The sequence below is a fragment of the Anguilla rostrata genome, chromosome 3, assembly GCF_018555375.3.
Source record: "Anguilla rostrata isolate EN2019 chromosome 3, ASM1855537v3, whole genome shotgun sequence".
Classification (NCBI taxonomy): domain Eukaryota; kingdom Metazoa; phylum Chordata; class Actinopteri; order Anguilliformes; family Anguillidae; genus Anguilla; species Anguilla rostrata.
In genome coordinates, this window is record NC_057935.1 from 11,304,925 (window position 1) to 11,322,219 (window position 17,295).

A 17,295-nucleotide genomic window follows, 5' to 3' on the forward strand; every position below is an offset into this window, starting at 1 on the left:
CACTGTAAATCACCCTGTATCATATACTGGCAGATATATTCTCAACTTCTCCACTTGATTTAAGCTAATTTAAAAGCACTATCATTCTAAAAAAAAACTGAAAAATGAACTGTGAACTTAAACTAACTGTAGTCTAGATTATTTATATCAATGACTCCCACACATGTTGCGCAAGCAATAAAAATCCTATAACATTTGCCTGATTTAACGTTCAAATTTAAGGACACAGCACTTTTAGATTGAATTGGGGGTGTTGTGTTTGATCTTTGACACAATGTTCAAAACCTAGTTAACACTGCTATCTGCTGGATTGCTCTGGGAAATGCTTTATTAAAATAGTGACCGAGTTAGCCTCAAGAGCCCAGTTTATTTGGGGACTTCCCATATCCAGGACAACTTCTAGAGTGGTAGAGGACACAGTTTAGTAGAATCTTTAAAATACTGTAAGTTCAAAAAGTACAGCACCTCTACTTACTGGCTGATTAGTAGTGATACTTTTAATAACCAAGCAATAGGCCCATATCAAAATCAATCTGGAAGTAAAAAGTATATGAAATTACAGGTCGTCTTCATGTAAGGATGTCAGGGCAGATCCACGTTTGACTCATTATTGTACTTTCAGGGTACAGTAGGAAATTTGTTCACTAAAGAACACCAAAAAGCCTACCAAAAATGTGTATTTCTGGAGTAACCTGATATCATCAGTGGTAGGCTAAATGATTTTGTTTATACAAAGACAAAAAGGATAGAATTTTGTTCTTCCAGGCTGCCAGCTGTGACAAGTAGTCCAAGTATTGTTTCAATAAAGTATTAATAAAAATACACATTTTAAGTAGGACTAGCAACTGCATTTTGGCAAAGGATTTAGTTGATTCATCAATCACGTACAAATGAGTTCGAGATTAATCAACAACAGTCATTTTACTCTTGAAGTCACAAATCCATAATTTTGATAATGAAAAACTAGAAAAACTGGGAAACAACTACTGAAATGTGCGGTCGACTGCTGAGACTGATCCATGCCTGCAATGAAAATGAACGACAAGCGAACATCGCTACCTGCTTGATTCGTTTCGCCAAAGCAATAGCTCAGCAGTACTTTGACGACTGCGCACAAACACGAGGAAATCTCCCGTTTAATACATACTCGAGCGAAGATGGCGGCTGTTGTGGAGAATGTAGTCAAAGTGTGAGTGCTTATTTATTAAAATATTTCTGCTGGTTTTGATTTTGTTGCGCAGTTGATGTGTGAAATGAGGTCCGTTTTGATACAGTTTTGTGTATTGAATAAACGATTGCGTGAAGCCATTGCGGAGCCAAAAGTCCAGTCGGTAAAGGGAATCTTAGCAAACAAGCTAGCTAGCTTGTTAGCTATCACCAAATAAGCTCAGCCATTCATTGTTCAATAACCGCTCAAACTTTAGCCAGCTATTACAAGCTAAATGTCACAAGATAGCCAATGTTAGCAGCTCTAATAAAATAAGCAGGAAGTCACAAACTTAACGTTAGCTAGGTAGCTACTTAATACAGCCAGTGAGCATTAATGTGCGGCAGCGTTGATTTCCTAGGTAGTCAATTAGTAGTAGCTAGCTGACTGGATTTGCCCGGGAGCGTTCAAATTGCAGATGTTGGCTAGGTAGCTAACGTTAGGAGTGCTAAAATACAGCAAACTTACCTTAACTGTATAGTTAACCTTGGCTAAGGTAGTAGGTAACATTAGTCATCAGCTTGTTGTAGCTAATGACCATTAACGCTTGATAACTTGCTGGTTATTTTGGTTTGTTCCCCATTTTGTAGCCACCTCTCCATCTTTAGCATATAACATTAGCTCAGTTAGCTTATGTTATCTCTTGAACCAGAAAGTCAGCTAGCTGGCTAACTTAGCTAATTACTTGCTCGCTTGGCATTTTGTAGGTTGGTGGCCCCTATTCCGCGGAAGTTCATCGCTACACGAAATTGTGCTGGACCTAGCTGCATTGTAACGTTTGTCTAGCTAGATAACCTTCTATTTTTCTCTGCTAGAAAAATAGTCTACGAAAAAAGTACATCAACAGCATCATAACGTTTGCTACAACCGTCTTTCAGTTTGCTCTGCTCGCTTTTAAAACATCTTTTTATGTTCTATAAACTGTATTGTATAAACATGAGAAGATAATCGTGGCTGTTTTTGAGCTACAGCCCGATTAATATGGTTGTGGTTGTGGTGATGTGGGGGGTCAGATAATGGCAACAACAAAAGGAAACTCAATAGGAGAACTTAAAATGGTTCCCCCTTTGCCAACCAGATAAGTTACCTCTTAGGAAACACATGTAGCCATACAAGAGATATTGGATAAATATAATGTAATATAAATATTTTCAATTTATTTTTCAATAATTTTGTTATTTTTTGCTGCATAAGAATTGTGTTAAAATTAAACCACACTGTCGTTTGCATTATCTGATTCCCCCCACTCCACCCATTCCAAATAAAATGGGCAAACGTAAGCCAAAGTTAAGATCCACTGCTGGATCCATACTGGCTCGGCTCACTGTATCGTATGCCAGTCGCTCTGTGTAGTGATGATTTGCACTGTGAGTATTTTGTATACTCACACCCCTGTCCATCATGCTCAGCCTAGGGGAGCAGTACTATAAGGATGCCATGGAGCAGTGCCATAATTACAATGCGCGTCTCTGTGCTGAAAGAAGCGTCCACATGCCATTCCTGGACTCACAGACTGGAGTGGCCCAAAGCAACTGCTACATCTGGATGGAGAAGAGACACAGAGGTCCAGGTTAGGAACCTTTTTTTTCATTTGCTATGTAAATACACATGTATGAACAGTCTATTTTTATATCGGTGTAAAAAGTGCTGTAATGTCTACAAGGTGAAACCTGAATGTATACAAATACCATTTAATAAAAGCTGAAAATCTGCACTTTAACCATATCTGAATTGTTTGATTACAACTGTAAAATTGTGGAGTACAGAGCCAAATGAAAAAAAAAAAACAATGTATTTGCCCCAAACATACTGCAGCTGACTGCGAGAAACAGAAGCGTGATGTGAGAGTTTGGAAAGGTGGTTTAATCTAACTCCTAAATGTGTCTTTGGTTCTTCCCTTTTTCTCTCTGTCTCTCTGTGCGCTCTCTTGCTCCCTGCTTGCAGGGGTTGCTCCAGGGCAGCTGTATACCTACCCTGCTCGTCGCTGGAGGAAGAAACGACGGGCGCATCCTCCAGAGGACCCCCGCCTTGCCTTCCCTCCCCTCAAATCAGGTCCTGCGCACCTCCCCTCACGTAGCAAACCTTGCTATAGCTGGGGTTATACGTGGAGAAATTTCACGATGCTTAGAGGTCTTGGAATTCTTTTGTTCAAGGCTCTTTGCTAACATGTGCTCCTGAGTTGAAAAATTTAGGTGCACACTAATGCAATTAGTGAGTGTTATCCTATATTTTTTTCCAAGTAGCACACATCAGATCTCTGGAGCACATGCTCCTAAAATTGGAGCACTGTAGAGCTCTGTTGTTTGTATGAAAATCCAGGGCAGTGATAAACAACCTTGTTCCTGGAGATCTACCATCCTGTAGGTTTTCACTCCAGCCCTAACAAAGCACACCTCATTAAACAGCTAGAGATCTTGTTGAGCTGCTAATTTGTAGAGGCTGGTAGATCTCCAGGAACAGGGTTGGTTACCACTGGTCTGGGGGAAAGGGCTAAAACTTATCCAGGTTAATGTAGCTGGAGCCCTGAATCCTGGGTCAGTTCGGGAGTCCAGCGTCTGATGTCCGTTGTCTCCCACAGAGGTGGAGCTGGCGCTGAAGAAGGACGTGCTGCCCCCCGCGGACGGCAGCAGCCTGGAGGCCCTGCTGAAGGCCGAGCCCCAGGAGAAGCGGGGCACCCCGGAGCTGCGGGGGCCCGAGGAGGAGCCCAGCGTGCCAGAGTTCACCGCCGGAACCCACAACTCGTCCACCCGCCTTAGGAAGGTACGGGGCCGCTGTGTCACTCAAGGGGTTGTCATGGAGATAAAGGGAAACACCCTCTCCTGCTGCTAAACCCCCTCTCCTATACCATTATTATTGGTCCTCCTTGCACAGAAGGCATTGGCTTTGTCTGTGTTATGTCTTTGATTGCAGTTGTCTGTTCTGTTCATCTTGAAAGATCGGTATTCCATGGTATTCAGTTCTAACAAGGTTGGGGAGGGGCCAAGGTGGTGTTTTTTAGAAGGTAGCTTGTTGTGCATGTGTAAAGTGTGTATCGGTCCGGTATTTCAGAGTTTCCTTTGTGTGCAATCTCATTCATTAGAGTCTGAGGTTGTTGGATGAAGCTGGCTACTATGAATCTTGAATTAGTTTAAGCAAACATAGTCAATTGTGCCAACCCAAATGCTCTCCCTCCACTTACTTGCACAGAGAGTCCTGGAGCCTGATGACTTCCTGGACGACCTGGACGATGAAGACTACGAGGAAGATACCCCCAAGAGACGAGGGAAAGGGAAGGGAAAGGTGAGCTGCTCTGCAGAGCGCAAAGTGCTCTCCTTCTCAGGACTGGGTGCTTCAGAGAGCACCAGTAACAGCCTAAAAGCCTCTTTCACACTGTTCAAGCGCTGAAGGCCCTTTCACACACTGTTCCAGTGCTGGGCTCCCATACCAGGTGACCCAAGCACCAGGTTTGCATCCCTTTGAATGTGGATTGACATAGACGGGTCTATGCCTAATAAGGCCTTAATAAGCACCGCAAGTCTTCAAGTTACAACATTGAACACGTTTTTTACGCTCAAGGTGTAATGCGCATTTCACTCAGGAAAACGTGACAAGTGCAGGATGTGCTGGATCGGGGCTGCTGTTAGCGTCTGGGGATATTAGAGCCAGTAAAAAGGCGCACAGTGATGGAGTGCTGCTGCTGTTGCCTGCAGGGCCGTGGGGTGAGCAGCAGCCGGAAGAAGATGGACGCTGCCGCGGCCGCCCTGGAGGACAGGGACAAGCCTTACGCCTGCGACAGTGAGTGCTCACGTCCCCCTATTTTACACTTTGGGCCAGGGGTGTCCAGTCTTACCCGAATAGGGCCAGTGTGGGTGCAGGTTTTTGTTTTAGACCAGCACCAAGACACCCGATTCAACTGATTAACTAATCATGGACTTCAATCAAGACCTCGACAAGTGACATGGTGCTGGACTAGAACCAAAACCTGAACCCACACCGGCCCCTTTTGAAAAAGGGACACCCCTGCTTTGGGCAGTTAGCATGCTCTCATCCAGAGCCACTTGTGCAGTTTACAAACTTTCTATACACAGTCTATACAGCTGGATATTTTACTGAAGCCATTCAGGTTAAGTATCTTTCTCAAGGCTAAAATGGCAGTGGGAACCAGGTAATTTAACCTGCAGTCTTGGATTTGCAAGACAGTCTGCTGCAGTCTGTTATACTACACTGCCACCATGGGGTATTGGGAACAGTAGTATGGGCAGGCATGGGTTTCCCTGGGCCTCTATTCATCTATAGGAAGCAAGCAAGGCTTCAGTTTATCAAAGCCCAGGACCGTGTGTGAAAACCAGAGTCGTGTGCCTCAGTGATGTCTGTGTATGCTGGTTCTGTGACGGGTTGAGGAAATTGTCCTCTGAAACATTTGTGAAAGTTCATTAGTCTTACGTAAGATTGTCACATATTCCCATATCAGGGATATGCCCGAATGGATTTCCATATCCTTCGCTAAATCGTATTGAGATGGAAAAGATACGAATGTCTTAAAATGCACAGAATTAATGAAGCTGCGCTGAGCTCACTGATGATGTTGGTGACAGCTCAGGAGGTTGGATCTCATCCTGATTTCTATGGTGCGAGGCACTCTTTATCCCTAATTAACCACAGTGGAGTGTGAAGCAGGCAGTGAGCCATTTCAGCTTGCTTGCCCTAGATGCATCCCTGACAAGGATGAGTCACCGGATTCTTCATTAAAAGCATCGTTCATCCGTCTGTTGGCTTTTAAAAAGAAGGGGTAACTTCTACAGCTGACTAGGTGTATTGGCAATATGGCTGCCTAACCTGTGGTCTTCTTTTCGGGGGCAACTTTGTGAAGTTTTTACATGACTGTTTCCCTTGAAGCCAGCAAACAATTTCATTAACTACTAGACTTGATCTGAAAACAAACCTCTTCTCATCAAAGTGACACATCCTACAGTTTTTTTATAATATGGCCTTGTCAATGTGAAGATGTCTCTGTACGCTTCTCATGTGATAAATCTGAGAATGTACTCAGGCAGTGTGTCAATTTCCTCTCCCATTTCAATAATTTAACTTTTATAACGTGAAATAACCTGTGCTTTTTAAAAATAATTTCTGGTTGCATTTGCATTGGTGTTTTCAGAATGCTCAGATTGCTTCAGCCCCTAAGCACCCACAGATACTGATGCCACACATGACCACCCTGTGACAAACTGGTCTAATCTGGATATCACCGGGGTCTCTAGGCCTGCAGACACACCCGGGTAGATGAGCTTCTATAGGGTGAATCTGCGGCTCCAGGACAAAGGCCCTGGTGTCTTCTGTTAATATCTCTTTGATCCTCACTGGTCAGCTTGCAGCCTCGTGCTCTGTTTGAGCTCAGGAGCCGGGTGCAGTGTAAAGTTCAGTGAGTGTTCCAGCATGGCAGCCTGTGGAGCGGGTACCGCTGGCCCTGCTGGATGTATTTTTTGATGAGCTGAAATAGAATATGAGCGCTGGTCAGTTATTATCTGTTTATTGGCATTTCCTTGGCTGAGCAGTGCTGTAAAGGTCATGGTCTTTTCTTCAGCATTGAAACCCTTCTTGTGATGAACAGGCTTTTACCCCATACAGGCCTTACAGGGAGTCACTAAAGTCAATCCTATTACGCACGAGTTTGTACTATGCCTATTACTGTACCTAAATCAGACTTTAACTGATTTTAGGTCTGATTTGTAGGTCTGTGCTCATAACGTTATTGCCTGAGGGGATCAGAAATAAGAGATGGGCTTATTCTAGTGTTTGCCACTATGTTCCAGTTCATTTTCTAACCTTCTGAATAAAAATTCTTTGGTGCAGATCACGATTGTTGACTCCTCAGCTGGGAATTGAATTTTGCCGCAGGCTGCAAAAGTGGTGCTTTGACCAGGCTGGATGGTTTCTGAGCGTTTCAGAGCCACCGATGGGGGGGGATCTTGAAATTTTTTTTCTTCTCTCTGCTCTCTTTCCCTTTCTCTTTCAGACGCTCGCAAACAAAAGCATATTTCTAAATCTTCCGAAGGAGGTATATGTCCCGCCCCGGTTTACACTGATGGCCTGAGGGTGCTGTGGTCCTGCCTGTGTGCGCGTGCACTAACACACAAAATGCTTTCGTAGTCGGAGGCTTCAGTCGTTAGAGTAGCTTTTATATGACCCTTACAAGTAGTGATGTACTGTCCTGTGGGTCGATCCAACGCATTCCTTCCCCCCGTCTGATGACTTTCACGTTTAAATTTGTATTTGACATGTGCTGTATGGTATTGTAGGGACAACTTTTCTGTTGTCCCTACGGTATGTTTATCATCGTTTGCATTCATGGAAGCAGGTTTTACGAATGCAGTCTTGTGTTTTGGCAAAGGGACGACTGGCACAGTCGCGCTGATGATGTAAGCGTGATTCCATTGGGGCGTTTCGGTGAGTCACTGAGGTTCACTTGGTGAAGAACGCTCCTGTTGTTAGAGAGGTGGGATGGAAGGAAAGAAAGATCATTGCAGCACACATGGAATCTTACGTCATCTTGGCCTGCTTCAGTGTGTTAGGAGACTCCCATAGAGCAGTATGCATTTTTCACACATTGTCTATGCAGAGCACCTTTGTTACAAGTGTGCCACAGACATAAACTTGCCGAAGTCCCTGTAACTCATCCCCTCCCACTACACCATCCCCAGCCCCTCATTAGGACTCCCAAGGCTGAGCACCAGCTGTTAAGCATCAGTTAGACTGGAGTATTTACTGCTTGTTTTTCAGACAGCCTTTAGAGACACACTGCTCTGAATTGCTTAGCACCATTCATTTATTTTACTGACTTGTTGGAAGCCCCAACCCATATTTCAGATTGTTCAAAAAAAAAAAAAAAAGAATATGTATGCCTGCTGTTAAATCGTACCCAGATATTTATACGCAGATATCAGGAAAAAAAAATTCTGATGAACAAGAAGGTAGTGGTGTGGTGCTCTGTAAAGAGTTTGTGTTGTAGCTGTTCCCACACACTCTCATAGCTGCCTTCACTAGGCTTTCCACATGCTGTGGCTTATAAGCACATATTGAATGTGAATGTCAAATTGTACGATATGATAGTGGGCTTGTTATTTGGTCGGCCTGGTTGTTTTAGTGCTTTTCTTTTCTCCTTTTGCATTCTGGCTTTAAAATAGGGTGCCATAATTTGTTGGTACATCTTTTCCATTTTTTCCCCAGATGTAGTCCTTTATTATCACAGTTCCTCTTTCTCTTGTGGAACTGTGATATTATTTTTCCAGAATGATTGTGTGCTTCTTCGCTCACTGCACAGGTTAACTCATGAACCAATCTCCAGTTAAGTAGCAAGTTCTCAGTGGGATCCTGGGCTTGGTCCTGATGTATGCTGTGTTCTGCCCTGAACAATCCACTTGCCTGTGCTGCTGTGCTGACTGGCATGCGAAATGTGTGGTTTGTTTCCTGAGCGACATCAAATAACCCACCTACTATGTGAAACTAATCGTGCACCTCCAGTGTGTATTATTAATAATGGGAATTGTTAAGTTCACTACTGCACAAAAGCTGTTGCTGAGACAGGACTGTTATTTCAAGGCTATAATTTTCTGCTCTTTTCTTACATTTAAAACATAAAAGCCCTATTACAGTGAATAAATTTCTGTGTCACGTGTTTATGGAATGGGCTTGCTGTGCTTCTGATTCTGGGTGGAGTTCTGGTGCTTTCTTGCTTGGTTTGAGAGAGAGAGAGAGAGAGAGAGCGAGCGAGCCGCCAGTCCTCCTCCGCCTCCTAACCGATGCGCTTCGGTTTTCACCCAGTCTGCGGGAAGCGCTACAAGAACCGTCCAGGCCTGAGCTACCACTACGCGCACTCCCACCTGGCGGAGGAGGAGGGCGAGGACAAGGAGGAGGCGGAGCTGCACACCCCCGTCCCGCACCACCCGGAGGAGCACAAGAGTGAGTCCCAACGCGCCCCCCCCGCGGAGCTTTTGGCACGTGGCGTTCCGTTTCGTACACGCCGTTCTTTTCCTGACCCAACCGGGCCCTCCTGGCCGCTGATTGCGTTGCTAGGCACCGCTGAAAGAGCTGCTCAGGTTTTTCTGCTGATATTATTATTCGGCGGCTGATCGCTAGCCTGACTCCTTCATTAGTCTAGATTTGATTGGACCGAGCTATTCGTGGATAATGGCTTGTTCGCGCTCAGCGCTGAAGTGCCTTACAGCGAATGCTAATGCTAGTTCTGTTCTTGTACTAACCTGCTTTTTTACTCAGCAGGTCGTCTTGGGGTGCATTTACCCCCCCCCCCTTTCAGTAGACCCAGGGCCAGGTGTGTTTTAGACACTATGTGTGCTTTTGTTTGGCACCTTGTTTGATCACCTTGGGTCCACCTATAGCTGCTCTCTCCATTTAAGGGCCTTCAGAAGCATGAGAGGCGAATCTGTCTGGATGTCAGGGTGCTGTGCACTGCATTAAATAACGTCCTTCATGAAAGGACCAATCCTGTCAGCATTACAAAAAAGTAAATAACGGCTTGACAGGTATTCAATTGATTATAGTCATCTAGAGTTAGTTTAGATATTGACTTGTGTATAATTTCTATTGTGTGGTTGACGATAATTGGGGGGAAAAAATGATCTCAAATTTTGGCCTGTCGGTCTCATGTAAAAGCATGCTGCAGTTTTCAGTGTTCCCTGTTTCCATTTGTATCCCAATCAGCCCCCAAGAAAGGACCGGACGGCCTGGCCCTTCCCAACAATTACTGTGACTTCTGCCTGGGCGACTCCAAGATCAACCACAAGACGGGCCAGTCGGAGGGGCTGGTGTCCTGCTCGGACTGCGGCCGCTCGGGTAAGCGCCCCGGGGGCCTGCTGATGTTCCCCTGCCCTTTTCTGGAGCTCCAGCTGATGTCACACGCCATTTGGGATAATCATGACTTTTAAGGGATATGTTAGAGTGCTATAAATACCAGGTCCCAAGTGGCTCAATCAGTGAGAGCAGCCTTGTTACAGAGACAGAAACAAGCTGGCAGACTGAGAATGGAGAATATTAATTCATTTTGGGGTGTACCAATTTGTCGTTGGAAAATATGTGGTTTATAGAGACAGAAACAAGCTGAGAATGGAGAATATTAGTACAGCTCGGGGTGTACCAATTTGTTGTTGGAAAAAATATGTGCTTTTGAGAAGTATTTTTGTGAAGGCTTTTTTAAAAAGGTTGAAATTTATAGACAGATTAGAATTTGAGGTTACAAAGTTTTGTTGCAATCAATCTTTTGGGGGGGATGAAAAGGGATGGTAGGATGGTCTCAGAAGGTGCCGGATCTAATGGAAGTGTTGGAAAGCTTTCAGCCCTGAATTTACATGCATGATCTTGCAGGGCTGAATAGGGATTGAATTAGATTCAGTGAATTATGAAATTTTTTTCAGCCTTGGTGGAAGTAATGGGAAGCGCTTGATTGGACAGAAATTGGATATTATTTTTGCCAAATTAAAAAAAGCTTAATCTTCCTATCCGAGCAGAGTGAAATAGCAGGTAGATTAGAGGCTATTCTCCTGGGGTTTATGAGAGCCCGTGTTCTATTCCTGACTGGGAACTTGCCCAGCTGTGTGGTGAGAGCATGCATAGGTTTGAGTGTCTGATTGTGTTGAAAGAAGTACTGTATCTTATCATAGTTAGGAGAAAAAATGTTTTTTTTTTAAACTTTCTATTATTAGTAATTTTAGTTTAATCGATAATTATGTCTACAATTGTGTTTGTCTGGCCACCTCAGTCTCATCATCTGACATGCCAGGTCTGTCCAGCTGGCGAGCTATTTAGCAAAATAGCTCTATGTTAGCTCGGTGTATATAAGCTAGTGAGCTGCTTATAGCTATTAAGCTTACAGCTTGCTATTTTGTAAGCTAACTGATGGCTAGTTAACTGCTAGCACATCCTAATGTGCACGCACCTGCTTGACAGTGTAGTCTTCCCCCCCCGATTTAAGGATCTTTGTGCGGTAAATAAAAAACCCTAAATTTCCTTGTTTTCCATCACCCCCTCCCCCTCCCCCCGCAGGTCACCCGTCCTGCCTGCAGTTCACTCCGGTCATGATGGCGGCGGTGAAGACGTACCGCTGGCAGTGCATCGAGTGCAAGTGCTGTAACATCTGTGGCACCTCTGAGAATGACGTAAGCACCCCCCCCCCCCCAATTCACCTCACGCTCTGTGTAGCGCAGCTTCAAGTCACCTTCTGTCCAGTGAGGGGATATGGGGGGGTCTGCTAAACTAATTTAATGTGCGCTGGAGCGAATAGGTGAACGGCTTCTGCCTTCGAGTAAAACTGAAGCCACGTTTCTCGGGCTTGTTGTTCTGCCGGAGTGAAAAGCCAAGCGGCGGACGAAGAGCTCGCTGTTCCTGTACGAGCGGTCGGCCACCTCGGTCGACCGAGGTGCTTTTGAACGATGTTTGTTTAACGCGTTTGAAGAACCTCCCTGTGGCTGGTGGGAAAGGTGCCCTACAGGACTAGTTTGGGCCCCAGAGGCAGAATGAACACATCAAAGTGCAGCTTATCTCAACCTTGCCCCCGCCGCGTCGGGCCTGTGATTGGACGACTGCTGGCGAGGTCCTCGGTCCGTTGTTAAACCGTCTGTGAGCTGTGAGATGAGCGTGTGGAAATGCCCTGGACTGCGCTGGCGATGAGCGTGCGTCAGGGTCTCCAGCCTGAGGTCCGGTGCTAATAGTCAAACCGAGCGTGTCCGTTTACGCTTCAACACACGTGCACAGAATGCAAATGACAAAGAGGACCACAAAGCGGTAGCTGCCGTTATTTCATTTTGAAAAGGGTGGAACAGCCTTTGCGGGCGGCGATTGAAGCATTAAATATAAGACACGACAACACCTGCTGAATCAATTCACTGCCGTCCCTGTTAATAGAAATGACTATTAGTGAGTGTTCTGCATAGCTGTCTGAATTCATTTAGCTAACTTTTGGCAGTTAGTCGGTGAAAAGTAAGATCATTAATCTTGAGGAATGTTCCAGAAGACACACTGAGGTGCATGAGTTTGCAAATTTGCAAGTTTGAGATATAGATGAAACTGTCAACATGATCAATTGTATTTCAAAAAACAATATTCTTTGTGCCTTACAATGAGTTGAGTGCCATACCGTTGAGTGACAGCTATTCAAAGTATTTGAATATGAGACTGTACATTACATTACTTATATTACTACCACAGCAACATAAGTAAGTATAGTAATCAAGTACAGTGAAATGTCCTCTTCAATCTTCGGTGTGTGTGACTAAGTTCAGGTGAGTATGCTCCTAGGAGAAGCGATCGGTAATGGTGTCTTAAGTCAGAATTATTCCTTATTTAAGTCCATTAACATGTTGTGGGCTTCGCTCTGTGGGTGTGAATAACTGCCGTTTGCTGATGTGTGTTGCAGGACCAGCTGCTGTTCTGTGATGACTGTGATCGGGGATACCACATGTACTGCCTCAGCCCTCCCATGTCCGAGCCGCCCGAAGGTACGGTCATCATGAGCAGCTGTGTTAACAGGCCTGGAAATTCCACGAAACACGGAGCGCAATTTCCTCTCTGCCTCTCTCACCCCCCCATCCCCCATCCCCCATCCCCCCACGACCCGCTCTATCAGAGTAATTGGTGATGCGGCATATGTGCGGCTTCAGATTGCCAGTGTTGCCGTGCAACCGGGGTCTTTATCGTGAATCATCAGTTTCTCTCGGCCTGTCTGTTTTTGCGCATGGCTGCTTGTGCCTTGTTTCACATAACGTATTCTACAGCAGTGTTCATTACCTGCTGCGGGGTATGGCTTTAGGTAACTGTTTTTGCAGTTGGAGAGCGTGAGCTTGAGATTTACAGCAGAACTAAACCTTTGTGTTTGTACGTACCCTAAGACCCCACTTCTGTCCTTGTTTTTGACCATGCAGGAAGCTGGAGTTGTCACCTGTGTTTGGATCTGTTGAAAGACAAGGCCTCCATATACCAGAACCAGAACGCCCCTCCCTCCTGATGAGTCCCCCCCCGCGCTCCCGTCCGTCAAAGCCCTGAGACCACTCTCCTTCAGACCTCTCACCGGTGAGGGAGGGGGGCAGGAGGCCCCCCCACAGAGAGAAGTCCCTCTTTTCCCATCCTGGAGCAGGACGTGCACCCGGGAGCCTCCCAAACTCAACAGCCCTCTCAGAGCTTCTCCCCCCCCCCACAAATCCTTTTAAGGGTTTATTGCTTACTGTGACTCTTTGTGTTCCTCAGAACGTTCCGGAAAACTTGTTCCGTCAATATTCGGTTTGTATAAGTGGTTCTGTTATGTAGGTATATGTCTGTTTTGAGGACATGAAACTGAAGGTCCCCGGATGGCATACTTTTCCATGCAGTATTTCTTCTCTCTTACACTATTTAGCAGAAGAAAGCCGAGTAATGCAATTTTCATGGCCTCTTTGAGCGGAGCAGATCTCTGTGGCCACGACGAGCCGTCCGGTTTGCACTGCATGGTTTAAAAAAGCTACAGTACTGTGCAGCTGCCGCTTGCCAATTTACACGCATCTTTCTTTTCGTTCATCGATAAAGGACATCGTCTGTCGGATTGTCGAGACATCTGTGGTACGTAGAAGGCGATAATAGTCGGAGTCAGTGGGCATGCCAGTGCTTGTTTGTCAAGAAAGCAGTAAATGTTTTGTATATTTATATATTGGTGTGAATAGTTCTAAAAAAAAAAAAAAGAAAAAACTATACGAAATGGCAGAAAGCTTGTCAGTTGATGGTCTTGATGGTCCTGATGGTCCGGGGTTGTCATTAACAGGAAAAGTGGTGAAATATGTGGAATGGTGGCCAAAGTACTGGTCTGATCCAGGTCCGCTCGCCACTGCTGCTCTTACAGGACAGGGCTGGTGTTTTTAATCATATCAAGAGGTCAGAATTGAGAGCATACAGAATTGAATGGGTGTCCTGTGCTAAGTGAGGTGTCGTTAGGACGAGACGGGACGGGTGTCTTATCGCACCAATGCAGGGGGACATAGACGGCCTTTACTCTCAGGCCTGCCCTTGCCTTCCACTGACAGAATTTTTGGGGGTGATTTGGTCCCCTTTTATCTCCCGTGATGTCTGACCCACTTCACGCCCCTCCGAGCTTTTTAGATGGGGGCGTTAAGCCCTGACGCTGGTCTTAAGACCCGGCCTGTGCAGTGGCTCTGTTCCTCTGATCTGAGCACGGTGTGTTCACACCTCCGTCTGCTGCTCCGGCCCAGAGTGTTTACCCTGCGCAAGTGTTCAGCTACCCTGGGCAAGTGCTCAGTTGCCCTGAGCAAGTGTTCCACTACCCTGGGCAAGTGTTCAGCTACCCCAAGGAATTGTTCAGTTACCCAGGGCATGTGTTCTACTACCCTGAGCAAGTGTTCAGCCACCCTGAGTATGCGTTCCACTACCCTGGGCAGGTGTTCAGCTCCTCTTTCACTTCAACTGGCACCAGAGGCAGGTTTTCTAAATCCAGAGATGTCAGACTTTACACATTTTGGTAGAGCTAGGGGGAAAACTCCGGGGGGAAAATGCTTTTGCCACAACGGTCTTTATGTTTTATATGTGCTTTTTTATGCATTTTGTTTGCCATATCTTTGTATGAGAATTTAAGTATCACAAATGTTGATTTTCATATTTTATAACTAGGTTGCAATCAGAATCAGTATTTGTAATTCTAGTTAATACGGTTCCTGCCTGGGGGCAAATATCTTATGATTCCGGCTATTGATTTGACCAAACCAGTTTAACTTCCGTCCTTCCCCAGTTCAGCGAGTGCTTGCAGTGTGCAGATAGCGAGAACGGCTGCTCTCTGTACATCCAGGGCTGTGTTTGTGAAGCACAGGTTCAGACACGGGAGAATCAAAATGACCGAGGTATGCCACCTCCACAGTACTGCCTGTAGAGGGCGCTGTTGATTCTGTGATCAGCCTGCTTCGTTGGTTTGTACCCGCAGAAGGATTCAGGCTGTCTCCTCATCTGCTGAATGATCCATATCAATGGTTTATTTTGTTATTTGTCATGACTGTAAAACTTCACGTCTGAGTTTTGTGGTGTTGGCACCGCACAGTTGTTGGCTGGGATGATATTTTCAGTGGCTGGAAGAAATCTATCGGTAGAGATCTAATGCAACTGCACAAATTGTGAAGTCCCTCCTCAGTGTATGGAGGGTTTAATACTTTTTATAGTGACATGCGTCTGTTATTGGACTCTTTATAGCTGGATGCTTTGTAAACTTTTTTTAATTGTCATGTGAATAGTATTTACCATTGTTATATATATAGTGTTATTCTTGCAAATTTCAAATATCAATATTTACAGAGGGAATTGATATTACAATGTAGACGCACAACTGAGAATCACAAAAATCTATAGTAGCTTCAAAGTAAGTTTCCATGGGTGAGGATTCTCACTTAATATTGGTTATAATATTCCCTACCTTTGTCTAGTACTGTAAACTTGTCTTACAGCCATGATGTACCTCAAGTTTATTAACAGTATTTAAAATGGAAAGAAAAAAAAACAGTACTTCAGGCCAATGCTCTGTAATTAGGTGTTTACAATCAAATGCATGTGAACCACACACTGTTTTTAATTTACTCTCAGTTTGTCTATTGTGGGGATGTTAAAAGATTTTGGGATATTTGTAATATCGTTTAGTTAATCATGTTTTATCCATGTCCACTTAACCATTTATACTGAAACTTCAGCATACATTTTTGCATTTTAGAAACATGCTGAGTGTTTTCACATATTTCACACATGTATGTTTTATAGGTTTTTTCTTATTTTGAAGACCTGTATTTGTGTTACCATAGCCTGTCTGTTTATGGTACGTGTACAGTTTTTGTCCTTTTTTAAAGTCAATTAAACTTTGGCACTGATTGTAGCTTTGGTAATTTGTAGCTTTTCTTTTCCCCCACTTTTTTGGGAAGGTTTAATCACACATAAACTAATGAATAATAAAATCAGTCACAATTTCTGCACAGTACCAAGTCTGTGTATCCCATTTTACTGGAGAATCTGGTACTCCAACTGCATCACATTATGAGTGGACTCCTGTCTGATTTCCTCAGTTTCATTTTTCTTTTTCTTTCCACAATCCACAGTCCTGGTTTAGCTTTTATTTCCCAAATGCAGGACTTAATCTGCCAGATTTCTACAGCCTTCTGGGTTCAGTTTTAATCTTCTTGGATATCCTTTGTAGATTCCAAAATGAAAAGCCCTGAGTTTTGTATCATCTGCACAGCTGACGTCCTTCCCAGGAAAAGCAGAGGCTGTACCCCATCTATATTACTTTAATTCTCTCATTACTCGCACAACCAGATGCACAACTGATTCCCTCTTGCTGTCTGAGGAACAAATGGCCCAAAACTTTTTAAGTTTATGTAATGGTATGTTATGTCATTGTGTGTTATAGTCTAGTTAAAAATGTATCCATTAAAATCAAAATGCATAGCTCTTAAAATGACCTAAAAAGTTCCATGATTGGCACTATATTTCATGTTCCAAATAAAAAATTAACTAATTAAATTAAAATTAACGGCTCTTAAAATATCCTAAAAGTAGCCTTAGTGGCACAGTGTATATGCATTTATACATATTTTTTAAATCCAAATTAACGGCTCCTAAAATGTCCTAAAAAGTACCCCGAACAGCGCAGTATATATTAAGTCAGGTGAGAGGAGTTTATGAGCCAGGTCTGGCTCTGTTACTACTGAACTAGATGCCGTTATCTTCTCCTTCATTATTAGTTGCTCTGGAGAAGTGTCATTTCCAGAGTGTCTACATTTAGTGCAAGAGGACCCAAAACTCAATTAAGGCAATGAAGATGCCCAACTCGCTTCAAGCCAGCTAAATAAAAGAGAACTGCACAGATGCTCTGCGGCCAGGACGGTCAAACTAGAGTAAAATAAACTCCCTACCCAGACATTTCACTGCGACTGGCCCAAAATAAGCAACACTTGCGCACACGTTTCTCAGGGCAAAAGACACTGTTTTAATGATCAGGGTGAGACTGATGTTTTGACGTCTTCCTCAGAGTCAAAAAACAAGAGTCGCGCACCCTGATCATTAAAACTGTCTTTTGCCCTGAGCAA

The 17,295-nt window shown here is 44.3% G+C and overlaps 1 protein-coding gene across 3 annotated transcripts; it reads left to right on the forward strand.

The window, feature by feature from the left end:
- Window positions 1–1,031: 1,031 nt before the first annotated feature.
- LOC135250120 (zinc finger protein ubi-d4-like) lies at window positions 1,032–16,085 on the forward strand. Of its 3 annotated transcripts, XR_010328860.1 has the most exons (12): window positions 1,032–1,189; window positions 2,617–2,777; window positions 3,152–3,259; window positions 3,786–3,967; window positions 4,394–4,486; window positions 4,897–4,981; window positions 9,008–9,145; window positions 9,905–10,036; window positions 11,243–11,355; window positions 12,612–12,693; window positions 13,117–14,469; window positions 14,617–16,085. XR_010328860.1 is itself a non-coding variant. In XM_064326097.1 (11 exons), exons 1-11 carry the CDS (start codon window positions 1,158–1,160, stop codon window positions 13,197–13,199), a joined length of 1,209 nt encoding a protein of 402 aa, XP_064182167.1. In that variant the 5' UTR covers window positions 1,032–1,157; the 3' UTR covers window positions 13,200–16,085. The 3 variants fall into 3 exon arrangements, 2 of the variants coding, with proteins under 2 accessions (XP_064182167.1, XP_064182168.1); XM_064326097.1 differs by having other exon boundaries at window positions 13,117–16,085; XM_064326098.1 differs by lacking the exon at window positions 1,032–1,189 and adding an exon at window positions 1,611–1,636 and having other exon boundaries at window positions 13,117–16,085.
- The last annotated feature ends 1,210 nt before the right edge of the window (window positions 16,086–17,295 follow it).

Coding starts and splice junctions, on each gene's coding strand:
- LOC135250120 (XM_064326097.1), top strand. CDS start 1,158: ATGGCGGCTGTTGTGGAGAATGTAGTCAAAGT. Junction 3,260..3,785: donor CTTCCCTCCCCTCAAATCAG/GTCCTGCGCACC, acceptor TGTCTCCCACAG/AGGTGGAGCTGGCGCTGAAG. Junction 12,694..13,116: donor CATGTCCGAGCCGCCCGAAG/GTACGGTCATCA, acceptor TTGACCATGCAG/GAAGCTGGAGTTGTCACCTG.